Source organism: Vidua chalybeata, chromosome 1, assembly GCF_026979565.1.
Source record: "Vidua chalybeata isolate OUT-0048 chromosome 1, bVidCha1 merged haplotype, whole genome shotgun sequence".
Lineage (NCBI taxonomy): Eukaryota > Metazoa > Chordata > Aves > Passeriformes > Viduidae > Vidua > Vidua chalybeata.
The window spans coordinates 52,927,817-52,955,561 of NC_071530.1; the positions used below are offsets into that span (position 1 = coordinate 52,927,817).

The 27,745-nt window shown below is 39.3% G+C and overlaps 1 protein-coding gene across 4 annotated transcripts in view; it reads left to right on the forward strand.

Moving 5' to 3' along the window:
• The window catches only part of GLI3 (GLI family zinc finger 3), a 201,619-nt gene that overhangs the window by 129,349 nt on the left and 44,525 nt on the right, over positions 1-27,745 (forward strand). The window contains exons 1-4 of one of the 4 annotated variants that reach the window (XM_053953143.1): positions 6,939-7,011; positions 8,379-8,482; positions 9,557-9,703; positions 17,442-17,643. In XM_053953143.1, coding sequence (XP_053809118.1) covers positions 8,419-8,482; positions 9,557-9,703; positions 17,442-17,643 — 413 coding nt within the window. In that variant the 5' untranslated portion in view covers positions 6,939-7,011; positions 8,379-8,418. Of the gene's footprint in view, positions 1-4,477; positions 4,684-6,938; positions 7,012-8,378; positions 8,483-9,117; positions 9,203-9,556; positions 9,704-17,441; positions 17,644-27,745 lie in introns of those variants that run through there. The other 3 variants (XM_053953161.1, XM_053953152.1, XM_053953158.1) reach the window with 3 other exon arrangements.

Genomic DNA, 27,745 nt, shown 5'->3' on the forward strand with positions numbered 1-27,745 from the left:
CCCACAGTCAACAAGCTCTGTGCTGGCTTACCTACCCAGGGATTTTCACCTCTAGTCATAGCCAGACAGCAGTATTTCACCTCAAGTTAGCTGTTCTATTAGTATCAAAGAAAGGGATAGGATATGAATATGGGCAATCCTGTCTTCCTCTTTGTAAAACTGGCAAATGCTTAAGTACAAAAAAAAAAAAAACAACAGCCTAAAGTATATGTTAGGAGTCCCTGTATCTCAGGTTTTTTTTCTGCTGATGGAAAGAATGTGTGATCCTTTCAAGATAATACTAGGTAATGATCTGTGCATGCAGATCATTTTGAAATATGTATAATTTGCTTGTGCTTGCTCATCAACTCTCAGATTCCCATGATCTTCCTTCACCAGTTAAAAAAGGGCTGTATGGGCTGAAAAGGGAATTGGATTTGATTCAGTTTTTGTGGTGGTTAAAATCCAAACCTGCTGCTTGTCAGTCTTCTTGTACACAGTTCATCTATTGCAGCTGTAAGCAACAAAACAAAATTACACACTGTTTTCATGAGTAATAACTGAAATTCTACAGATAGCTCACCTGTGGTTCAGCAGTGGTCAGAAAAAATCCTCATTTTTTTAAAAAGGCAGCTTTACACATACAGTGATTTGCCCTACAACTGATGCTGTTCATAGCTGCTGACCTGTTGTGACTCTGTAAATTTTTAAGACTGTGCAGACACCTCTGCAACAATTCATCAAAGTGTCATGACTAATAGGAAAAAATACACCTGTTTGCCCTTACACTGATCTCCCTGCCTCGGCACATGTGTGCCATTCACAAGCTGAGTGGTTGAGATTCTCCAGAACATCAGAGTTGGAACAGGAAGAAGCTGGCACGCTGGGTATGGGTGGGGAGTTGGAAGTCCTGTGGTAGATATGGAAACTGTGTGGTGCTCATGATATTTCAGCACCTTAGCAATGAACAGGAAGGCCTTCTAAACAGGAAGGATGAGATGCCTTCACAGCTAGCCCTGTTCTCTGTTCCTTCTCATTTATGTCAGGGTTGTAGATATAATCAAAGTTACTGAGAAAATAATGAAGTCATCCTAATGTACTAGGATAAAAAATCAGTGGCGAAACACAGTCACAGGATCTTTTACCCACAAACCTGGAGACCTTCAACTATGTCTTGAAAGTGTGATCAGCTTTGTATGAAATTTGAATTGAGTTTGTCTAGAAGTGGACACAGAGGTCCTGATTCAGAAAAGAGCATACATCTGCTTTGCTCCCTCCCTTAAGTAGTCTGAATATGTTGTATAACAGAAGAACCCCTGCACAGGAGAAGATGCAGGGCAAGTTCTGCCTTCCCATGGTTTACAGGTGAGGCATAAATTGTCAAGTAGTATCACTGAAAATCTCCTTGCCTCTTCTAATGCTGAAGCCTCATCACATCCCATGAAGTAGCCTCAGACCCAAGGCAGAATGCCATTCAACAGGATGCAAAGCTAGGTTGCAGGATGCTGGGCTGAAGGGTCCTGAGTTTGAAGGAGGGTCCCCAGCTTCTTTCCCTTCTCATGACATCATGGACTAGATGACCTGTAAAAGTACCTTCCAATCCAAACTGTTCTATTATTCTATACATGTGAAATAAAAATTAGGGGGATGGACTGCCACCCACATATGGAGATTTGATTTGTTTGTCACTGAATGAATATCTGCAGAGCCACACCTGGGCTGTACTGTTTGCTGTTTACAGGACGAAGTTTGTTCTTTATTGCAGCAATGAGGTTGCAAAGCCACAGTAAGGGTGTTTGGCAGCACCCTTTCTAAAAGCTGCATTTTAGTTTGAAGGAGGGAGTTAATACTTTTGAAAGATGTTCACAGTGAAGTTTAATCACAGAGGGAAAGGAAGGATATGTAGCATTTATTGGAATAAATCAGGATGACTCAAACTGTGGGCCTGAGTGCAGATGAAGAAGGCATGAGGGAAAATGGGTCTGTAGGGAAAGGAGAGTGTGGGAGCACAGAGGAGTGAGAGAAGTCCAGACTGAAAGTGAGCGCAGAAGTTAGCAGCCTGTTAAAATCAGATGATCGAGAGAAATTAAGAAACATCAGAGTCCAGAGCTGGGAATTCTTTGTGGAATCTGATGATTCCTTATTTCTGCCTCAGATAATACCATTTATATGCCTACTGTTGATTGACGTTATGCAGGTCAGTGTTCTTTCCCTAGCATCCTAGGAAAACTGAGGAGCTCAGAAGAGGAGAGAGAGAAAGAGGCAGGGTTGAGGAGAAGAGAGGTGGAGTCCTGGTGTCCTTGAATGGCTCTTGCTGGATCTGAAGGGAGAAGCTGACAGCCTGGCTTTTAATCTTGCTCCTGTGGCAGCATTTGGCTGTTGGCCAGCTGGAGAGTGAATCACTGAGGCCAATACAGACTGTCAGCCTTCTTGCATAAGCATTTAAAGAGTTCTCTGTTCAATATGCACCAGATAAGGCCAGGGCCCCAGCCTGCTTGCATGCTCTTCGTGTTTCTAAATATGAGTTGGGATCACATGTAAAAAGAAGCTCTTGTAAAATGACATCCAGACTTAGTTTCTTTGTTACTCTTGCATAAATTTGCTGTACTACTATATTTTCCTCACTGCCAGGATAGGAAATTCACTCTGTAATGTGATACCCAGCCGTAGTAATTTTGCTTCCTACATCACCATGATTTTTGAAGTTCTTGCCTACCAAACTTGACCTCATAGGGAATCAGGAGACAACGAATATTTCATGTCTGGTGGGGTTTCATAGTACCAAGGTAAAAGATGCTCTTCCACTGTAAAACAAAGGTACTTTAGAACCATGCAGACAAAAAGTTCTCTGAGGAAAGGAGATGTCTGGTTTGCACAGTGGTGGAAAGTAGCTTCTGGTTTCGGGTTCTCAGTGCATTTCAAATATGCTGAAAGCATGCTAGTGAGTGGCTTAGCTTTATGTGGGTCACTTGCTTGAGTGCCAGAGGAGAGACTGCACTGTCAGTACCTGCTACTAGCACAAAATGCAGCTCTCTAACAAACTTTGGAGCTAGGAGGTATTTTCATACAGGAAGGCTAAACAGGCTTACCTTACAGAAAGCTGTTGGAGGGCAAGAAACACAAAAATGGTCAGATAGGGAAGGGAAAAGAAAGAGAAAAACACATCAGAAGAAATCTTCATTCCTCAGATTTTACAAACCCTCATGGATTTAGTGGCAGGGAAGCTGGCGTCATGTTAGGAATTCATTACTTTGATCACTGTCCCACTCATATGCTAGCATTTCCTAGCTGATGGCAAGGCAGAATTGGCTCCTATGTAAGATTATGTTCTGTTGGCCTTCTAGGTGATGACAACTTGATATCATTGATCATGATATGTGTATGTTAAAGGGAAAAAATACATTTCTTGTTCGATTACTCTTTGTAAGCCAACAGCATCAAAGGAACAGTCTGTCCTCACTGATCTCACAGCTGCTGCCTGTGTCTGTGCTGTATATATGCTAAATTAATTGGAAAAACAGGGACAAAAAGGCATTTAGTTCGAGTCAGCCATTTGGACTACAGCAAATGCATGACAGGCTTAATCATTGTCTTTTGCCAAAGAGCAGGTTGGCAAGGGAAGGCACTCCAGCCCCTTGTGATGAAATTTGAAATTTTTCCAGTGCCTTTGGAGATGGGATGCTGTGAGAGAAAAGTCTCCAAGCAGAGCCCAGACACTGTCGTATCAACAGGGTGGGATGATGGGGAGGGTTATGGCAGGTTATTTGTCTTTTGTCAGCTTTCAGCCTTGGTTCATCACACATAGCATGAGAGGGCACCAAGCTTTCCCTTCACAAAAATGATGTAGTTAATTAATGGGGTCTTGTTAAAAAACATTGGTCACTGGCGCCATACTAAAAATACACGTATGCAATAATTTTTCTTACTCTGCCACCAAGTTTTGTGCCTTTTTCATGGGGAGGGACAGCAACAAAAAGAATGCTCCAAAGAACCCATCTGTCTTAATGGCTTGCAAAGTTTGGGACTCCTGAAGCGGTTTCTGTATAAACATGCCATCTTGCACTTTCAGAAGGAGTAAGCTGGAAAATGAAGGGCATGGGTGCAGTGTGGCACTCAAAGCTCCTTTTTCATTAGCCACATAGTTTTGAAGATGTAAATGATTCTGAATCTCAGTATGTATTCCAAGTTGCAGTAAGAACTACTGTGTAATACAGTGTGCATATTTTGCACTAATTGAAGTGATTTTCTCCTTAATTCCTTGGGGAAAGGGTATTGAGGGGTGTAAAGATTAAACCAAATATAAAGTCATGTTAAAATTGGTCAGAGAAATGTTGCTAATAGTGGGGACAGAGAAGAATTAATTTCCCATCCTTTTTCTTTCCAGGCAGTTGACTTCAGTACATGTGCAACCCAGTTGTGTTCTTCAAGAAACAAGTATATTTCTTTATTGTGTAGATAACCTGGCTGGTTTTGTTTTTCTTCCTTTTGTTTCTTCCAGGCCTTCTGCCTTATCTAGTAGCCCAACATACTCAGAGCTGCCATTCCTTAGAATTTCCCCGCACCGAAATCCTGCGGCAACATCAGAGTCTCCTTTCAGCACCCCTCACCCATACATTAACCCCTACATGGACTACATCAGGTCCCTGCACAGCAGCCCATCCCTCTCCATGATCTCGGCAGCCCGCGGACTCAGCCCAACAGACGGTGGGTTAAGACAGGCTTCCTGTTTTCTGTCATTGTAGCAACTTAAGTTATATTAATCTTGTCAACATTTTTCCCCCTTGTTCAAAGCAGCTTCACCAGGTTTGTCAGACATATTCATTATGTCATAAATGTTTCAATACTTCATCAGCCGATGATGGCTCATTTGTACATCTCACAAATGTTGAAACTTCAGGGAGAAGAAAAAAAAAAAGCTGCCTCATTCAAAATTTATGCTGGAAGGGTGGTGTGTGTCTTTTGATATCTTTTGGTTGTGGGGCTGACATGGGGTGTAATTCTGATCTCCCAAAAAATCCATTATACCTGCACTGAATTGAGTCAGATTCTTTATGAATTCACATCAGTGTATAACCATGGAGCTCTTCATGTACAAAAGGCTTGTTAATTAAAACAGTATTTTTCAATCATATAAAGCATGCACTGACTAGTTACATTTAGTCAATACTTCCGCTGAAGTTAGGTAGAATTACTTCAGTTTATCCTATCCAACAATATAGCCAAAAGAAAAGATGCTTATGTAGAAGTCACTAATGGTCAAGATTGTCTCTTTTAATGTAAATGGTGGGCAGTATACTTGAAATTCAGTGCTTTAGGTCTTGCTGTGACCATGGCTTTTACTTTCCAGACTATTTGGGCTGAAGTGAACTCCTGTGATCACTCTTATCATTACTAGCACGTTTCTTATTCATTTCAGTGGGAATTTTGCCAAAGTGAGCCATCAACAGAGTTGCAAAAAAAGGCTGTCTTGTTAATAGTATGGTTTTCAATAGTGGGCAAGCATAAGCAGTTTGACATTTCAAAATTGTACCATTTACTGAAGGGAGCTAAAATATAACATAGTCAGAATCAACTATGCAGAGAAGGGTAATTAAACTGGTACTTTAACTATAGGAAAGATCTTCTCAGTGAATTCAGAAACTTACCAGAGTTAAACTGCCTTTAGCTGAATTTGAAAAATGAGCAGTGCACCCGATCCAAACGGATAACTAATTAATCCTCCTTTATAAGAATATATACCTTTACAGTTAATCCATTAGTTATGGGCACATATTCTTATGAGAATAAATTTTAATGACCTATTGTCAGTCAAGGCATATGGCATGCATATAGGGCTTTCCTAGCAGCGCTTTGGATGTTGCATGAATTCTTCCTGATTCTACCCTTTTTGTTTTAGCAGAAGTATTAAAAAAAAAAAATACACTTTTTTAAGAAAAAAATTTGAATGGTCAGAAAGGCAAGTTTTGACTTTAGGAGCTTTGGAGCTTTAGATTGTAGGACAAAAACAACAGAGCTATGTAATGTAATGACATATATTGGGAAAACTCTTGTGGTGTACATCTGGGTTTTTTCACAGAAGCTTATGTGCAGAATACCTTGTTGTCTTCAATACTTTTCAGGTCCCATTCCTGCAGAATTTCATTTATGCTTAAGGTATGTTCCAGTGCCACATAAAGAAAGGTCTGAAGGAAACCACCTATCACCACCTAAGACATTAAGCTGTATAGAGGGTTGGTCTCAGGTGTACCACACTGGACTCACTTGAAAAGATGTAGGCGCAGAGTGTTCTCTGACCCAGCACCCAACTGATTCTCCAGAAACATCCAGAGATGTCACAGGGTAGAATTTGGTTTCAGTTTCTGCCGCCTAAGTGTAGATGTGTATAGTATAGAAATACATGATCTTTCTGTGTTGTTCTGCCATTGTAGTCCAGTGAGTTGTAGGTAGTGAAGCCTCAAGGAGCTATTCAGTTCCCCAACAAATGGACACTTGGCATGTTAGCAGTTGAGTCTGGAGCTCTGTCATAATTATGATGGTGCTAAGGTTCATCTGTCTGCAGTGCAGGTGTTTGGTCTCACTTCAAGTCTGTGAAATACCCTGCCTCAACTCCACCTGCCACCTCAGAAAGACAGTTATCTCCTGCCAGCCTATGTAGCTTGGATACTACCAGTCTTTCAGATGGCATGAGACACTCGGGTATGGACAGTACAGCTGAGTACACTCTGTCTTAATGCTCATCCCCTGAGTTTTGATTGCTGGCTGTAAACACAGCCTTAATCTGTCAGAAGTACATGCTAAATTTACTAGCTTAAGCATCTCTCTTCAGGTTTTAAACAAATACATGTCACTTCACACTTCCTGTAGGCTCACAGCTCATCTTTGATCAGTTGCCACAGCCCTGGTGTTGCGCAGCATCCAATGAAAATACAGTAACTTGATTGAGGCATTGAAGATACCTCAATCAAACGGCATGCTGTTGAAAAGCTGCAAGTTTGTTCCCTGGAATCCATAGTCAGTTGTATGATCAATCAGGTATACAATAAAATGCCTTTTTTCAGATATGGGTTCCTGGGATCAGAGAATCTGAATCATGGCTTGAGCACTTCTAGAATGCAAATGAAACACTCCTGTGCTTTAAAGGGGTACATGCACATAACCTACTAATAATGTAAAGGGCACCATGGCTTAAGTGATACAGTATTTGAACTCTGAAAACTTGGAAGTTGCTATTGCTTTTCTGAAAGCCATTGTGAGATTTCTCTTGCTGCCTAATTGGTTTAGGACAGTTAGATAATTAGATCAGTGTACTATTGGGCTCAGTCTGTCAACTCACAGATCTGGGGATGGCCAGAAGCCAAAACAATCTGGAACATAACTCTTGTTGCTTCTCCTTAGCCAGCAGATTTGGTGGGTTAGGGGTGGCTGAGGACTTCTCCGAGGATTTGGAGCAGGGGTAAGGATGGAGTTGTTGGTGTGTGTCGAGGAAAGTGCTCAAGTGAAGCTCAGCTCTGCCTATGGTGCAGAAGCAAATGCCTCTGCTTATCAAAAAAGGGGAACAAAGTGGAGCTACCTGGGAATAAACAGGAAAAAATTCAGGACTGAGGGCCTTCCCATTTACCCGTCATTTGCATTTGCCCTTCATGCAATACATCATTTAGTAGGCTAATTTTTTATGTTTGAGGGAGGTAGTAAGGCATAATGTTTTAAGAGCACCAGAACATTTCTTGGCATATGAAACATTTAGTAATTATGTGTTCACTATGTTTTTTGCAGCAGTTAATTTTAAAGTTTGCAGCCAATGTTACTGTTAGTTAACCCACACACTTATGTCAGAAAACAGAAAGTATTTTCAGTCTGTCTGGAAATATACCATGGCTGCCTAGTACTGTAAAAGTTGAAAATCAGTGATTCAGTGTGAGTTACCCATCTTTTAAAATTTGGTCTGAATAATTTCTTTACCATTTCACAGAAAGTGGAAAGATTGTATTTAATTGTGAAATCAATTTGTAATTTGGAAAAAATACCAGCAACTTTTAATTTATCTCAGCTCATTATTCATGCCATTTCTATTCCTGTTTGACATACATCTATTTTTCACAACCCTTTCTTATATGTTATGTTTAACATTTTAACATCAAAAGCACATTCTTTCATTTTATTTGGTAGTAATAAAGGCAGACTATACACTTCAGCAATCTGTTGCTGAATTAACTTTTCTCCAAATTCCAATGCTTTGTTTATGTTCAAAAGAACATTAATTAAAAGTGTAAATCTTGATTCTTTGTTTCTAAGGTTCGCATTTAGGATCAGATTTTCTAATGAAAATAAAAATTATCTTTAGCTCTGTGTAGGTAACAATATTCAAAGAATTTCAGCCCAACATTTTGTTTTCATTCAAGATTCAGCTGCTGAGATTAAAGAAAAATCTCATTGAATGATATGAAAGAATATAAAAATAATCTGGTGTACCAGCTTGGGGTGCAGCTCATTAACCTAAGGAACCGTAAGTGTTTTAGGCAAGCTTGCATATCATCTTGTGGTGACCAGCGTAAACTCTTTTGCAAGTGGGACAGGGAGAGACCAGAGAGAAGGGCTGTTCACCTCAAGTTTCATGGCAGGTCAGGGTCAGGATCAAGGAGGGGGAGCCCAGCTTATTTTATGAGTATGTCATACACAAGTTCGTGAAATGACCCTCTACGTTCAGTAGCATCTGAAGCCTGCTGAGAGGAGATGATCTTTAAGTGATATCAGTTTTTGTATTTGTCCAGGGTTTCCCATTAGTTGATGACCTGCTTGAAAATTGGAGGGGAACAGGAAGCTCTCATGTTATTTTTACACGAGAGAACAGCTAATGCAAGTCATTATCAGAGGACTGCATCACAATAACCTCACTGATGGGATGTAGAGTCTATTCAGTCTGTGGTTTTGACTCTGCAAATAGGCTTGTATGTCAAGTATATTTATACATGAACTTTGAAAGATGGAATGGTCACATTTATTGATTTCACTTCTGTCCTCCTAAAAAACTGACCCTGTGTTGTTCATGGACAGCTATTATTTGTCCTGGAATCATGCTTTATCCCTGTTTGCTACTAAGCACAGACACAGAGAGACATGGTGAGGGAGAATCTTCTAGTCTCCTAAGTAGAGACTCCAGATACCTGAATGCTTATGGAAGTTCACCCTGTTACCTTAGAGATGGATTCCTCTGAGCCAGGATGAGGTAAATGTGAATAAAATGCTAGGAAGGTTTTCCTCCTTTTTTATGTCACTAAATAAATCATACTAGTTTCCATTGCTGTCAGCCTGTCACTTTTTGAGTCACTTAATAATAAATACAAAAACATGAGATCACCAAGCTCATTAATATTTTAAGTCTTGCTGGTTTTTTTTGAATGGTGTCTTTACAGTACCATTGGTTGAAATATATTGACCAGTGGTGGCATAGTGCAGACATTGCATTACATTAAAAAATAAACAAGCTGTTTTAATGGCCAGAGAAACCGGCAATGTGATAAAACTTTCCTTCTTGTTTATCTTACGTCATTAACAGTACTTTTATGTTGTTTTTTTTTAGCACCACATGCTGGCATCAGTCCAGCTGATTATTATCATCAGATGGCTCTTTTGGCAGGCCAGCGCAGTCCGTATGCAGACATCATTCCTTCAGCTGCCACTGCAGGAGCCGGGGCTCTTCATATGGAATATCTTCATGCCATGGATAGTGAGTGATATTTTCTAGAAATATAGACAGTCCTACAAAGGGAGCCATGTGGGTTGTTCGTAGTCTGACCCAAAAGGCTTCTGTGCTGATAGAGAAGTGGGAGTCAACATAAAGCCTCGTCATGAGGCTGGAGGGCCACAGAATTGATTGCCAAATGCACAAGGGTTATGTCAAGCTTAAAAGAAAACTTTGAAAGAAAGTAGGGAGAGGAGCGGGACTGCTCCTGAAAACAGGTTATAAATTTTATTTCTAGCAGGGCTTGAGTGCTTTTGAAATTGTCCTTTTCTATTTGCAATCAGTAATTCACTTTCATAGTTAGGCTGAGTATTTCCCTGATGAGCTCTCTGTTAACAGAAAGTTTACATCTGTTTTTCTGTTAGGAGAATATGCCCTGCACCTTTCAGAGAGTGCTAGCTGCACTTACAAGTTGTGTATCATAGACCAATAGACCAGCGACCACTGGTAAAGTGAAGCAGTTTGCTGAATTCTCAAAGATCCTGACTTAGTTTTCCATAACATTTCCATAATATTAAGAGCCTTTTTTATCCACTCAGTATCTTTCAGTCCTCTAATCTGTCTCCATTTCTGTGTCAAAGGAGGAAAAGAGAGGACCCCATTGCAAACTGCTTGCTACTGCTTCTTTTGATCAACCAGAAGGGATTTGCAGAGCATTCCCCTCAAGTCATAGATGCTTACACGCTTTTCAGGATGTGCTCTGTTCCTTCTGATGAGGGCAATAAAAAATGGTGGCAAGAAAAGGTGGTGATATTAACTTTTGCTTGGTAGTACAGACCAATACAATAGTGTTAGACAACCATATTTTCCTGTAGAATTTTAAACTTTTTGTTTACATGTGATTTCTTCTTCCTGCTGTTGGCTGAACACCATAGTTGGTGATCTCAAGGAGCATGAGTGTTGGGAGGTTTACCTCTGGAATGCATAGGAATATAGGACTATATATATCTAGCCCTGCTGAACACATGTTTTGGAGTGTGAAGTACTTGACTGACCAATAATTTTTGTAAGAGTCAGACAAGACAGATTGTTGTGAAACTGTACAGGAAAGATTTTTTTCATTCTGTTTCCTTGCTAATGAAGGATTTTTAAAAATAATTTTCTATTATCTGTCTCACTGCACCAGTAGTATGCATAATGAATTTACAGTAACATACCTTGAGCATACTGCAGAAACACAATAAACTCATACAAGTAGTCTGGACTAAAACCAGAAAGTAATGTGCAGACTTAGGTACTTGAAAGCTTAAGAATATGATACTTCCTGATTTGGATTTTGAGAGAGATAGGGAGAGATGAGGCACACTGCAAAAGCACTGAATGGCTATTAATAATACTTTGCAGAATGGAAACGCTATTACATATGGTTCAGGTAATGTAAATTTGCTGCTGTGTTCCAGGTGCAAGGACAAATCCCCAGCTTGCATGAATGGGCACGTCTTCCTTGAAAAGGATCATAGAATCCTGGAATAATTTGGGTTGTAAGGGAACTTTAAAGGTTATCTACTCAAACTTCACATGCAATGAGCAGGGATATTTTAAATTTTCAAGGGGTTTGGTTCCTACTGTGAGAGAGTGTGTCTGAATGCATGTAAGTAGCAGTACCAAACTGCATTCTTGGATACAGGATTGATCTAATGGGTTTATTCAGCCTTTAGAAAGGTAGATACCCATATATATGCCAGAAAACTTGAGAAAACCAGAAGACTTTGCAGTACTCATACAAATAATGGCATTTGTGGAAGGATCTTCCTGTGTTAATAGAGATTGTATGTGTTGTAATCTATATAGAATTGCATCTTTTGCATCCCAATAATGTTATCACTTCGTACTTAACAGGAAATGTTTTGACCTTTGCCCATAATTTCATCCCATTCATAAAAGGTACCTAAACACCATCTTTAATAAGGATATTTGTGTTCACCAGCTCTAGCTAGGATACATTTGAAATGCACACTTTAATTTGTTTTGTGTTGTTTTTAAAAATTATGATCACACATTTAAGATTAATTATACCGGCAACTTTTCAGTTAGGCATTTTTTCAGAGTTAGAGACAAAAACTGCACTATTATGCAAATGGGTTATTTTTAAACAGTAAATAGAGAATTAAAATAAGAGTGAATCCTAGTAAGGTCGCTCATCTCACCTTCTGTATTTGATGAGAATGTGTTTAGTCAGGCATTAGCTGCTTTTATCTAAATAGAGTATGAAGCTACCCTTTTACTTTGTAAAAACTAATTAAAAGTATCTTAACTTGCATGGGTATACAGTAAATTAATTGTCATTAAGTAGGAAGCTGAATGTCCTATCATTCATCATGCAAAAGAAAACCCCTTTCTTCTTTGTCAGATTTTTAGATTAGAAACGAGAACAAAACAATTAGCAGGAAGTTGTTATTAAGACTTTGCTTCCCCCTGATCACTGTACTTTGTTATTAAATGCATACATGGGCATTGTTATTGGGGATTTTTATAATGTCATTTGTTTGGATCTTTCTTCTTAAAGATTTGTATGGTGATCTTAAAAGTAGTCTTTCGCCTTTGCCCAGTCTTGTCAAAGGAAGCAGAAGACACATGAGTAGTTTCCCTCATTATCTGCTATCAAATTCTGAGCAAGTTGACTCAACTGACTGAAAGGCTGCTGCTCATTTATCCCACACAACAGCCAAATAGGTACAAGCAAGACATTGTTCTTCTCTTGTAAAGCAAGTCTGTCTTCTAATTGTGTGCTTATACAGCATCTTGCACAGAAATTTGGAATCTCTACCCCCTCCTGTAGTGCAAATAATAATTCCAACACCAGCATACACTGAGTTCCAAAGTGTGTTACACACAGTATATGCAGTTTGGGGTTTTCTGTTTTGCTCTGGTGCTGGAAAACTGATTTCAAATTGGGATTATAGGAGTGGGAGAACTGTTAATCAGAGGCTAAATCTTACCCAAGGAGCAGTAGACTTCTTGAAGCTCTGAACTTCACTGTCCATTAACTGTCTAATACATTGCAGAAGAATAAAACCAAGACTATGTGTGCTTAATTGTAATTCTTTTTCCTTCTGTCCTGAGTGGCATGAAAACTGGACCAAAATTTTCTCTGCTGCTAAAAAGCTTTTCTATAGTTTTGGTGGCCAGAGACCCTGAGCAAGCCTTGCCATCTTATTGCTTGTTCTAAAAATGTCAGATTTGTTACCTTTAAGTATAGCATCAAAATAGGAGTGGAGCAGATGTATAAGTTATTGACAGCACCACAGTAGCAACAACTGAAATTACTTGTTGGGGCTGTAAAGATGTTGAATGCCAAAACTGTCTTTAAGCACTATAACAATTTTAAAAATCATTGTCTTTTGGGTTGATAGGTGCATTTTTCACTTGGAGAATATGTTCTACTCTCCTAAATGAGGTTCAGTGGAACACGAGCATGTTCCCTGAGGTTTCAAGATTCCAAAGTATTAATAACCTCACTCAGATTTACTTTTGTCTGTCCTCACACAGAATAGGAGGTTTCTCTTTTTCAAAGGTATTTGATAATGACCTACTCCTTTTGGCATTAGAGACTCTGATCCAGCTGACCTAAAGAGTTTGGGCAGGTGTGGTGTGTTGACCTTGGCTGGATGTCAGGTGCCCACCAAACTGCTCTATCAGTTCCTCTTCTCAGCTGGACGTGGGAGAGGAAAATAGACGGAAAACAACTCATAGGTTGAGATAAGGCAGTTTACTCAGGCAAAAGTGAAAGATTGCATGTACAGAAGCAAAGAGAAAACAAAAAATTTTATTCTTTACTTCCCACCAGCAAGCAATGTCCATCCACTTCCTGGGAAGCAGGGTTCCAGCACATGGAGGGGTTGCTCTGGAAGGCAAACGTTGTAATTAATGAATGTTCCCTCACCCGCTCCTTTTCTTAGCCATTATGTCTGAGCTGACATCATATGGTGTGGAATATCCCTTTGGTCAGTTTGGGTCAGCAGGCCTGGTTGTGTCCCCTCCCAGAATCTTGCTGACTTCCGACCTACTAATGGGGAAAATGTTGGAAGACAGTGCTGTGCCAGCACTGCTCAGCAGCAGCCAAAACTTCTTTCCAGCCACCAGTGCAAAGCACAGCACTGTGAGGGCTGTAGTGGGAAAAAATGAACAGCCGTGAACAAATGGTCATCTCAGCCAAACCCAAACAGCAGTCTGGAGAGTTAAGCCAGAGTGAGAAGCTTTGGACTGGGTTTGGTTTCTGTTTGTCAAAGCACAGGTGGAGAATGAGGGTGGAGTATCAAAGCCATTCCTTCTCTCATCCTGATGACAGATTTATAATTTTGAAAACAAGACAAAATTTATGATAAAACTTTCATAAAGTGAAAACAAAGTTTTTACACATCTGTAAACAGAAGGCAGAAGGAAAAGAAAGAAAGAAAAAAGGTTTGACTTTAAACCCACCCCCTCTAAATGTCCCATGTTCATAGCCTTCAATAAAAACTAGTGCCTGAGACATGTTCAAACAAGTTTGATTTAAAGGAAGGGAATAAAAAAGGTTTGATGAAGTTTGATTTAAAGGGATGGAATAAATGATACATGTCTGAAGATTGCCTTATAAATGATTAAGCAATGCTAAAAACTTCAACTCAGAAATCAAATTCGTGGACAAATTTGCTGGATGGCATATTCCATTTTTGAAATTTATCATGGAGATAGATATCTGTTATTTTAGAATTGATCTCTATGTCAGAATAAGATCTTTTCTTTTGACACCTGCCGGATTTTTTGTTGGCACACTCGAGTCTTTACTATCTACTAGTGACTTTTTATTTCTATAATGTCTACTCCAAAATGGTGACATTTTTAAGCAAATCTTCACTGTCAACTTCCATTTGCATGCTTTGCCAAAGCTGATGTTTTTTTATCAGCACTTCCACAGAGGTAAATGGATTTTTAGTGAATCAGTGCTCCTTCATTTTCTGATTTTAAAGCATTATTGAGTAGGGAATGTAATACTTTGGTGGGAGAGCATTGTGAGCAGATGAACACCTCAAATTGCTAAATAAATATTGAAGTGTTTGTTTTTAAAATAAATGCTGGGCAAGGCTGGAAAGTTTGGTTTAGTATTCAGAGGCACGGACAAATTGTGACCTATTCCTTTTTATGGTAGCATACTAACAAATTCATGTTATGCTAAATGAATGGTTAAGCAAATGTCCTGTAATGAGTGGCCGGCTCATGCTTAAGACTTTTTAGGCATGTGAGATCTAATTAAACCACGAAGATAGGGCAAAACAGTAATTCCATTCAATTGCATTTTCAGTTTTAGAAGTCATGGTCCCCCTTGAATTGAATCCCTGTCTCCTGTGGTCAAACTCGGTAGACCTCTTGCCTGGCTGAAGCAGAAATGTTCCCTTTTTGCAGGATCCTGCAAAATCTCCCTTAGGAGATTGTTCCTGTCGCAGGTAGATGGAGGGGGCTGATGAATTCCCAGAGCTAGATGGGGCCTGAAACAGGTGCTGCCTGGAGGAAGAGAGGAAGCCTGAGACTACTGTATGCATGGCTCAACCCCTGGTGCTGCCCCTGACAGGAGTGTCTTTCTCCATCTCTGGCCACAGATATGGTGCATCCAGTGTGGACACAGGGATGCCCTGGCAGCAGCTGGCAGGCAAGGTGAAAGTGTAGCAAGCAGTGGGCAGACATGCAAGAGCCATAGCATGACTTAGGCAAGGGGTAAAGGAGGCTGGTTGAGTCCAGAAAGAGTGAGGAGGAGGGAAGTCTGTACAGTTTTTGAGATTGTGCAGGACACTGCAGGGAATATAAGGTCTGCACTTAGCTATGCCCTTGTAAAACCACGATAAAGCTCTTGAATTGTATCCTCATCTGGGGTAAATTACATTACAAGTACTAACTTCAGAGGCATTGTTTTAATTCATTCCAGTTGAACAGTCAGCAGAGAAGAATTGTGGATTAAAGATGCAAGTGCAAATTACTACTATTTTTGTTTTACCGTGACATGTATGTTGTATTTCCTTGTTAGATATATTGCAGTTTCTTATAGCTGCTGATCATTGTTGTTTCTTATTTTAGCACAAGTAAAAGATCTCTGTCTTTGAAAGACATGAAGCACAACACTAATAAAATATCAGACACAGTACAATAGCAAGCTCCTAAAAAGGAGATAAAACAGATTACAAAAAAATAGCATGTGGTAGGTTTTACAAATAAATAAATGGCTATACCTAAATTTTAAATGATGAATCAAGATCTTGAATATTCATTGAAAGACTGGAGCTGTATGGACTAAGGCTTATTCTGGAGACAGAGCAGGAAGGGACAAAACTGTCTATTACTGAGATGCCAAAGAGGATAAGGATTATAAATAGAGATCTGATCACACAGTCACAACAGCAATAAAATGGCAGCCCCTAGTACTGTATTAAAATCTTAGCTAGCATGCACAGAAAGAAGGGGAACCCATTCAGGTGTGTAAGAAAGCATACTAATAGATTCTAATCTAGTTCTGATCTTGAGATGAGTCTAATTAGAGACATTTGGGCTGTTCTCCTGGTTATTGTTAGACATGTAAACTTAAATACCCTGCAAAAAAAAGATCCTGGATGCAAAGATGTTAAGAAAGGCAGACCTATACTGGATGCTTGTGGCCAACTGTGAATTATTAGCGAGTTACAGAGAACGTCAGGGACTCTAGGAGAAGTAGCTGTAAAGTTTGATGCAGCTGTAAAGCTGCATCAAACCCAAGACCTGCATGACCCTGGCTGTCAGGATCATTAGGATTCAGTCCTTTACTACAGGTTAAAGGGATTAAAAAGGTAGAAGCAGCAGTATTGTTAAAGGAAATTGTTCAGTGTGCAGTGGAGAAGCTAATTCTCTCCTTACTCTCAATGAAGACAGAAAATAATTAATTAAAGGGAATAAATTTAAGGTGATAAATCTTCTGTCAGGACTGCAGAGAGTTGGGATGGTAAAATAGATCAGAAGAGGTAGAGATTTTCAGAACAGGACATAAAATTTAGAAACATAATGTGTATTTATTTAAGTGGTATCTGTATGTTTGCCTTCACTGCTTTGAAAATCTAATCTCCAGTTTTAAAGAAATTTAGCAGTTGTAGGCCCCTATACACCCCATCAAAAGAATATCGTAGGATCTTGGACAAATTCAAATAAAGTCTACTGTTTCTCATTTTAATGCTCTGAATGTCAATCTGAATTCTGCTGATAGACCTGGCCCTTTTAGTGTTTGTTTCAGTCCTGATTTTTAGTTTTACATCAAATATTCACCTGGTAGAATTTTGGTCAACAAAGGGAAAGCTGCCTCTTCATTTCTATACTGTATTTGATATGTGTAGGTTTGGCTGTATGTATTAAACTGTTGTGGTTTGGGCTTGCTGGTATCCCAGATCTGAACTATTGCCTCATTGCTTATGGTTGAATTAATGATGTGAATGTCTAAGAAGCCATCACATTCATAAATCACCAGAAATGAGAGGGATAACTCATAAAAGTATTTTCCTTTTGTTTAGCCATTTATCATTTTGCTTGCACATTAATAAACAGAGCTCCCCTGAGGTAAGCCATAAGAAGAAAGATTTTTCTTCCTAATTTTCCTCAATCGTGGCTAGTAGATCACAAATGAAGAGAGTGGGCTTGTCACAGTGTGCTGGTGTCTCCCTCTACCCATGACTGATAACAAATAAATCTGATGAAGTACCCTGGTGGATAATTGTTTGTGTTTACATAACAGGCACCAGGTTTCCGAGTCCAAGGTTGTCAGCTAGACCAAGCCGAAAGCGCACGTTGTCCATATCCCCCCTGTCTGACCACAGCTTTGACCTTCAGACCATGATACGGACATCTCCAAACTCCTTGGTCACAATTCTCAATAATTCTCGTAGCAGTTCGTCAGCAAGTGGTTCTTACGGCCACTTATCTGCAAGTGCAATAAGGTAAGAACTGTATTTGCTACCTGAATTGTATATTTTCATTTATGTGTCACACACACCCAAATGTGAACATATACTCACATTTTTAAGTGATTTTTTTTTTTTTCGTGAATATGTGCATTTTGCAGTTTCTATAATATATATTCATTGGAGCTTAATTTAAAGTGTAAAATATTTTTTTCTTGTTCAGAAAGGTAACTACAAGGAACTTTTTGGCCTGTTATTGTCTCGTGCTGGTAATATTTTATCTGACCAGCAGGAACAGTGTGTGTTTGTGTGTCCAGTAATCTGTTTTCAGAAGAAGAAACTCTAGGATAGGTTTGTGACTTAAGTCACTTGGGTCCTTTTGCCCATGGGTATGATGGACAGTGAAATGTTCCTACACTAAAATCATCATAAAGTAAAGAGAAATGTGGTACTGTTCAATCCAAATGTTTGGCTTTAACTTTTGGGTATTCAAAAGGTGGGTTTTTCTGGCTAATTTTTTTTTTTTATTGGTACCAAGGAAGTACTCTCATCAGAAATGCTCTGATTTTCCCTTGGCTGCTTCACTTGTGTGTGCAAGAAAACAGTCAGGAATGGTTGTTCTGGAGGCAGAAGAGCAGAGTAGCAAATGAGACGGACAGAAGTTGTGCAGAAAAGGGAAGCAAATAGGGCACAAAGGAGAGAGAACTAAAGGAATAATGTAAAAAGAAGAAAACGAGTGGAAGAAAATCAAGAACTGCAGCAGGAAAAATGGAGATGCAACTGCAGAACATTTTTGTATTTGTGGTATGGCTATATGTTAACTGAGAAAAGCTCCTTTGGTATTCTAAAAAAAAATCCCCCACCTCTCCAAAATGTCAGAAAATACTGGGCTTGTATTTATAGCCCTCAAAGAGTGCTTCTGGGTCCTGGATTAACAGCAGCTTCCACCTTCAGTTTGCAGTGAGGCAAAGGAACAAGTCCCTACAGCAGTTTCTTGAGATGGGGCACCCATTTTTAGGCAAAGCTCAAAAACATTATTGATGTCAGGCCCCTGTATGGGCCATTCACTTAAAAAGTCAGATTTGATGAGTCTCGTGGGTCTCATCCAACTCAGAATATTCTGTGAAATCTGTGAAATACCTCTGTGGCAAAAATGACACATTTACAGCTTTGAAAACGGGCTGTGGGGGTTTTCACTCCTGTAGAAGATGGGGCACGCAACTGGTGTGTTAAGAAACCATGAACCTGACAAACTCTGAGAGTGACAGCACTGCAAATATTGGTATTAGTGTAAGTGCTGTGTTTTCCTTTTTAAGCACTTTTAAATAGTCATGCTTTGTAGCTCTGATGTACTTGAGTAGCTGTGTGGTATTTCACAGGTACAGCTATTTCTCTCAATATATTTTGTCAGTCAGTGGAGCCATGGTCCCAGTTATGAAGCTCCTTAACGAGGAATGTGATTTATGTCAATGTCTGGCAGCAGTGGAGGTGTGCTATCTGCACTGTCATTAAGATAGGATGGCACTTAATAACTAAATTCCTTTCCCATAGCTTGTAACTGTGGTAAAGCAAATAGTGTATGAAAGTTGGCATAGTCTCTGTAGTGGATTAAGTCTTCTCTCCTTTTACTCTTCCAAAGCAAAGCTGGAGTCAGACGAATGGTTTTGTTGAAGACAGTTGTGGAACTGGAGGGAGTTGTGGGCAAAGACTAAGTAAGGATGCTAGGAGTCTTCAAAGTGAGTCTTGTGAACTGGTGTCACTGAAGAAAGCAATGCTTGTGTGACTGAACCTGTGGTTGACCAAAGCTTTCAGCCCTTCCTGGTCATACTTCCCAGGAAGGCATAATACAAAATTTCACATGATTTTGAATTAAGATTTTTTTTTTTCATTTTTATTAGAGTATGTCCATTCAGCATGCAAAGTTGGAAATGTACACCTCCATTCTTCTCAGCTGAAAGGAAGGAAAGGGAGAGCTCTTCTTCCTGCTTTGCAACTCACCTCTCTGTTGGTGCCTTTTAACTTCTCCTGTGTGGACCTCTCTAAATAAACCAAAATAAACAGTGATGTAAGGTATTAAACCCAAACCACATTTCATTGCCTTAATAAATTCCAAGACTAAATGCCAACAGGTCTGTCAGTAAAACCTAATTTAATATTCACTGTCTTGCAAATAATGCACTCAGCACAAGAACCGTTGCGTTGAATAAAACCATAGGTTCATCCCTTTTAATATCCTGTCAGCAACCATGATCAAAGTCTAGAAAAAAACATCTCCGGGTGTAGAATCCAGCTTCTGGAAACTTGCAGGTTAACGTCATTGGAGTTGCTGCAAGAAAATGGTACAATTCAGCAAGCCACTAGATGGAATTGCAAGACAGGAAGGATTTCTACTTTCGATAGTATCAGTAGCATTAGCTATACTTAACATTACACAGTCCTATTTTTGGTATTGTTTCCTATGTTTTTTAACTTTGTCCAGCATTTTTCATGGTAAATACCTATCTAATGCTGAATATTTCCAAAAAACATCATCAAGGTTATTAATTTATCCAAATGAAGTTAGGGAAAAAGAGATTTTTCTGTGCAAACTAGAAGAACTATTGCCTTTTTACTGGGAAGCTGAACTTTGCCAGGAATGTTGCCTAGATGATGTAGATGTAATCTTTGCTGTTCTTGAGAAATTGTCCCATTTAGCCAAGTGATAAGCCCTTAAGAGGTTTCTATTAGCATGTGTTAAATAAACTAAGCACTCAGCATGTTCCAGTCCAGGGCCCACGGATAGGAAGGAGGACCTTTCCCTGCAGCTGCAGTTCTGGTACCTCCTTGGGAAGCCTGTGGAAGCTCAGCTATCTGTCCAGCCATAACAGTTTTGTGAAACAGAAAGCAGTCTTTAGAGGAGACCGGAGTCAGCCCAGAAACTGTACAGGCTAAGCAAGTTGGCACAAAATGCCTTTCTATAAAACAACATAGACTTGCAGCAGAAGAGAGAAAAGGCTGCAAAATAAAGCACGCAGAAGCCGGTCATTCAGAGAATGAATGTACTGCCCCCTTGTGATTGTGCTCTGATACCATCTTTAACTTCAGGGTTGCACAGTTTTTATAGGGCCTCTGTCTTCTTCAATGCACAGCCTGAACAGCCTGAACATTCTCTGTGAATTGGTGAGAGCCACAGGACACTGCCTCACCTGTTCCAGACAGCCTAAAAGAGGAGGGAGCCTCGTACCTGGTTGTTTGCTGCCTGGAGGGCAGACTATGCTCTTGCAACACAATTCCAGACTGATGCTGGGCAAACTGAACTAGTCAGAGGTGACCACCAGGCTCGGTTTGTCATCTGGAGTCCCAGCCTACCACACTTAATTTTGCAGAGGAGTCAAATTGCTCACAGCCATGACTTGAAGATACTGACAGCTGTTTTGAATATTTTGTATACTGTTTCATGTTAGCTAGCCCAGATCTTCTTGCCTGAAATTGGGCAACCACAAGGAGTGACACTTTTTGCCTCCATCTTTCTTTGATTCATGTTCCTGTGCAAAATGAATCCTTCCCCTTCACCTCAGAGGGAGGTTGAAAGCATTAATGTTTTGTGAAGCAGTTAGATTATACAGTGATGAGCACAGTGGAGAAGCTCAGGAGGGTGTCAGTAATTATTTATTCTCTGATGGTTTAAATACAAGGGAAGGAAGCCCTGTGGGCATTACTCTGGGCACAGAGAAGAAAAGTACCAGAGGGCCTCTTGCTGAAGGCTACTATGTGTCTTGTGGACAGAATGAGTTAAGAATCATGCGGAGGGGGAAAGGGTTGTGCTGTCACATAACTAAAAGCTGATGAGTCAGTACATGAAGATATGGGCAGGTTTACTTCTGGTATGTTTAATTTTGTGGGTTCAATGCTCTTTTACATCCATTTTTGTAAAGATACTACTTGTGTTAAGAAAGTGTCTCAAGGACCTCACTGGTCTTTGCATTGGCTAAAAAAAGAGGCTGAAAGATTACATCCTGTGCTTCATGCAGCTTTTCAGCATTGGATCCTCTATATGAGCACCGTGGGATTCTGAGGATGAAATCAGGTGAAAAGAGGCACATTTTGGTCTCTGTTTGTACAAAGTCAAGCACAGAAGGGCTCTGGTCTTTGACATGGGTACTACTGTAGAGTGAATAATAAATACTAGTAGTTCAGCACAATCCAGAGAGAGCTCCGCTTGGCGGGTGCTTTGCCATTGTCAGCTGGCAGTGTAGTGCTGTATCCTGACTACTGGCTGAGTGCTCGAAAAGGAGATGACACTCCTGCTGACAGCTAATAGTGGATCTCCTTTTGCACACCAGGTAGAGCTTCTGCTTTGTGCATTTGAAAACACCTGGTTTAGGTCTCAGCTGGGAGAGATTATGCAGAAAGGAGATGTGTGAAAGAGCATCAAATGAGGATAATCCTTCATTTGACATTTACTCATTTGGTTACCTGCCTCAGTCCTGCAGTGCAGCACCCCTGCTATTAATCCTTTGTCAAGACGTACTTAATATTATATCTGCTACCTGTGACAATTATTAGATGTTGCACTTCAGTAGCACTTCTTTTTGAGAGACAGCATGGTTTAGAGTGAGTATAGAGGGGGTAATCACTTCCCATGATATTAAGAGTAATGATTCAAAACCTTTACAAAAGATTAACTGGTCTTTAATAAACAAAGGAGGCTGGGACTTCATGTGCTCTACGATTTGAAATTTACAACCTCTAGTCCTTTGGCAATGCTGTCATACCAAAATTATAAAGTCAGTTTTCAGAAAGTGATCTGAATTTCTTGTCAGATCCAAGGTGTTTAAGTCAGTAGTTCCACCTACTTCAAGTGACTTTCTTTGGGTCTAGGCAGATATAACTCTGAATGTAACTTAGCCATCTCATAACCTGTGAAAATTCAATTTCATGTGAGCACAAGAGCCCTTTGGGGTCTCCTTGAAGGTTTGAAAGAAACCGAGAAAACACAGTAGCACTTTATTTTTTCCTCCATGCCCTGATAGCATCAGAACAATTAACATAGTGTGGTTAATTACAGCCAGACCCTGGCTGCTCTGGCTCCTGTCACTTTGCTCTGGGTTGATCTGAAGTGTCAGGGAATGGTGGCAAAGACACTTTCACAAAGAAGGGGATAGCCAGGTTTGTAGAGTGAACTTAGACAGCAATGGATTAACATCAGTGAGGAAGACAAGAGTTGTGTTTCTGCAAGCAGGTATTGTATTCTCAGTTATTTCCTCATCTCATATAAGCTCCTTGTATAGAATGATTGTTGTATAATGAGTCAGTGTGTTGTATCTAGAGATGAGTGACTACGTACTAATTTTTCCAGTTTCCCTTTGCAAACACAAAGAGAAAATAAAGAGAGAAATTAAAATAGAGTTGATATCCAAATGAAAAAAGTTATCAATAGAGAAAAGTGAAAAGTATCTTTAGCAGAGAGCCCAACAGTGAAAAGTATCTTTAGCAGAGAGCCCAACAGTCTCATTATACACTCTATTAAAAAAAAAAAAAGGAAAGAGTATTCTTTTATCAGGTTTAAATTACCCAGTTTTTGAATTTAACAGAATGTCTCAGTTATAAGACAGGAAGCCCTCATGTTCTCAATCCTCCTTCTTTATTCAATATTTTATATATTCTTATTATGTCTCCTCTTATTCATCTCTTTTCTGATGTTGTTTTCAGTCTGCTCCTTAGAGTTCTTGCATTGTTTTTTCTGCTGATATTGTTTGAAAGTCTTATTCTACTACATGCAATAATATTACAGGGGAGGAGCAGGAATTTAAATGCACAATGATTTTTTCTGTTTTTTCTCCACCCAATTGTTTTAATATGCTTTTGCCATAGCTTCATGTTGATCAAGTTTAATTCCTTCACTGAATTCTGCATTGAGATAAGCAAGCACTTCTGGTCATTTGTCTCAGTTAATTTAGAACCAGTGTATGAGTAGCTCTGACTCCATTTCAGTATCGATATGCATCTTGCTATCAGTATTGCTCATTCATCTAGCATACTGGGCTCTAAAGATAACCACTTAGCTTTCACCATGCTGCTGAAAATAATTTTGTCACATATGCAGATATAATTTTTTCATTTCTCAGCTCCATGCCCAGATTGCTGACAATTGCTCTATGAAACAGGAGACCCCGTCTGAGAATTTGAATCTAACCTTTGCTTAAATCCAGCTACTTAACTTTTACCTTTGCTTTGTGTTTTAGACTGTAGGTATATTTCTTGTATATTTCTGTAATTATATCTGTGTAAAAGGACACGCTCAAATGCTGGATAATGAAATTAAAAAGGACGTGTTTAGCGTAGCACAGGTTGAACAAAATACATTAAAAACAATGTTTTGCAAGAAGCTCCTATGATAGGATGTGTAGGATAAAGAGTTTGTTAATTATGTCAGCGATATAGGTGTTTTGTTGTTTTATTATCACTCATTGGGATCTGCCTAAGTTAGATGCAGCGCTGACTTTGACTGAAAACCTTTCTTACATTAAAAGCTTTCTGATTAATTGTAGGCAACATGTAAATGAAGGCTTTATTTCAGTTCAGACTGAGTCAAATTGTAATCCCACTGAAACAGGTTTTACTATAACTAGACCTTCACATATGTGCAATATAGGACTTTATTCTCCATGGTCTTGTACTATGGTTAATTTAGAGAATGGAATATAATGCTCTATCCTGCAATAATAGCTTCATTTCATACCTTCTTTCAAGAATGGCAGAGAAGTGCCACAAAGTGAATAAGAGTGAAATTCACCAATATTACAGAAAGTTGCATCTATATCAGGCTCTGTGAAAATATAGCCATGCAGCTAGCCTCCTGCACAAAGCTCAAGTAGATTATAGGAGGGTGACATTCAGGGAGATTGTTTCAGAGGTCACTTACATCTTGCATTAGAAAGTGGTGGATGTTTCTCACCAGAAACACCAGAGACATGAATGGCAAGAATTCTGCCTTTGGAAAGTGTAAAATCTAAGAGCTGGGCAACAGAAAGAATGCAGACTACACAGGCACATGTTGCGTGCACATTTACATTTACAGGTATGAGACTATGTATACATGCCTGTAAATCTGTATGTCACAGACCTTGTAATTAAAATCCATTTGAAACAACTTGCTCTAGACTGGTTCAGTGTTACTAAAAGAGTTTAAACTCATTCATTGAACCCAGAGCAATATTAGTTCCAGGAAAGTTCTCAAGCCAATACAAGTGTGCTGGAGTTTAGCACTTCATTACTTCATTTTCAGACCCTAAAAGCAAGTATTAATTAGCACTTTGAATGTAATAAATTATACCAGTTTTAGAAGCCTGAAAGTGCTTAGCCATGAATTTAATTCAAAATTATGTTTGCTAGAAGTGGCATGAACTTGCAGGGAGGGAGCACAGATAAATTATCCAAGGTACCATTAATACAAAGTCCAGTTAGGATACTAAGAATTCTTTCACAGGCATAATCCAGTGAGAAGGACAAAGCTGACAGTGCTGTCTGAGCACATAAGGTTAATCAGTGTGACCCCATTGCTCTCAGTGAAACTATGCCATTTTACTTTGGATACAGCAGTGTATTCATGAAGAAAAATTTCACCTAGCCTAGCAGATAAAACAGAATAGATAATAAGGCAAGTTGAAGAGAAAGTACAAACCACACTCTGTAATTTTAAACTGGTAATAGAAAAGTAAAAAAAAAAAAAAAAAAAAAAAGGGCAATGATGCATGTGAATTAAATGATTGTACAATGATGGTTATTATCTGATGGAAACTGGAAAACACAGTAAAATACATTCTCTACTTTATTAGATGCAGAATATGTCATTTTACCAATTAACTTAGATTACTTTTCTCTAAGTTAATGATTTTTAATGCAATGTGTCAACATTACAAATACAAAGGGATATTTGAAACTTAGTCATTTTTGAAATATTTTTTCAAAGGATTTCAAGTCTCATACCTGCATTCAAGATCACACTATGTCTGCTTTCATAGTCAAAGTTTGGTGTTGTTTTCCCCTGTACTTGAACAGCAAGCCATAAAAACTAATGATGACTTTTCTGCATTGCCTATGCAAAGCGCAGTGTTGTCAGTTAAAAATTCAGAGAGAGGAATAGAATTTAAAGCACAATTTTTTCTTAGTAAAAGTATTACATACATTGTGGGTAAATTACTCCAAACAGAAGTTGCATTTTAAAGTCTCTCTTCGTGTAATGCTATTTGGGTTTGGTTTGTGTCTAAGATACTTGAAACAATAAGAGTTTCACAAATCTCTTCAGGGCTGCAAGGTTGCCAAGTGATTTGTCACTCGTGTGTCCTGAGCAATTTGTCAACATTCACTCTAGCAGGTTGTTGCCATGAGGAGAAGTAGAGGACAGAGTTGGAAACTTTTCACTCACTCCTGTGTGTTTACAAGGAACATACATAATTCCTGTTTCTGCCAACTCAAACAACAGGAGACGGTATTCTTTCATGTTGTTACTGGTTGCTTCTTATCTTCTGCATCCTTGTCTAAGGAGAACTCACTGCCTTGTTTTCTTCTACAGCTCTGCTGAAGTCTAACTGTGAGTCTGTCCTGCTGACTGTCCACAGCTTTTCACATCTGAGTATGCAGTGTTCCTGGCTGCATCTTATACATATACATTGTTCCATCAAAATATCTATATAAACTTCAATGCATGAAGTCAGCTGATGCAGATCCCTTCAGCACCCATGGCTCAGCTCCCAGCCATGCTTACAGATGTAAGCTCCTACATGCTTACAGTGGCTCCTACATGGCAGTTTATCATGGGATGAATGAAGCTGTTTCTTTTATTAGGTTTTATTCTTTAAGAAAAATATGAGCATGTGAAAAGCAGCATTTGACTGCTGTTAACTCATGACTTGTATTATGACATACTTCAGTTGAGATTACTGTGTCTGTAAGACCCAGGCTTTAGGACAGCACTTAAGAACTTGCTGAAGTCAGTCTCTCTTCAGAAGTATTTAAGAGGTGCTTTCCTGAACAGTAGTTGGGTCCATCCAAACAGTAAAGGTGCTTGTTTGCCTCTTAACAACTTTCTTAAGCAATTTATAAGGACTTTGAAAATGTAAATTAAAAACTAAAGGTGAAATACTGGCCTGGTCTAAGGATCAAAACATCATTGAATTCAGTGAGTCCGGATAATCTTCCAACATCAGCAGTTTCCTACTAACCCTGATTTCTCGGTTTCCCTTGTCCACAGGCTTCATGCAACTCTAAAGGGATAATGAGACAAAGTGGTGACATCTGTACCTATTTGAGCATGAGTATTACATATATTGTGGGTAAATTGCTCCAAACAGAAGTGCATTTTAACATTAACTAGGTGTTATCCTAGTTTGTGATGATCAGCTTTAGTGAACAGGAAGGCAGTCCACCTACAAATTACTTAGCCCTTTCTTGAGCTGGGGTCCTTTTTGGAGGGATTTGTATAATTTGGTCTGTCTAGTGTAGGTCCCTGATGGCAAGAACAAGTGATGGAGGCTGTAGAGCAAACAGGGAGTGCCAAGGCTTTTCCACAAGTCAGGAAGGGCCTGCATGTATCCTTGCAGTGCTGGTTGCACCCTCCCTCATGAAGCAAATGTTAGGATTGTGAATGCACCACCCAGACATCAAAGACCCTTCAAAGGCCAAAAGGCCTGAAGCCCTCTCCTGCTCCATGATCTAGACAGACACAGTGTGTCTCACTAACGCCCCATGTTCCTGTCCAGTGACCAGTTCTGCATTGTTTTATTTCAAAAGATGTTGGGCAGTTGGGATATGACAAGGACAAGCAAAGAAAAAGATCAGAGGCCTGAAAAATTATATGGATGAGTTGAAATAGAGTTTACCTGTTTTTTCCAGACTGGACAGGAAGAAAGTATAGAAATAATTTAAACTAAAAAAGAAAAGAGAGGAAGGGGAAGATAGATAATGAGTGCTGTGTAGAATAGCAAAGCTTTGGATCTTAAGTTGACACAGAAAATATTTAAGATAGAGGATAGGAAAGAAACTTTTAATATGGTAAACAAAATATGGTTCTATATGAAAAAATAAAGATACCCCAAAGAAACAAATTTATCTTTCTGAAGTTTAAAAATGAAGAAAAAATTTATTAAAAACATCGGGA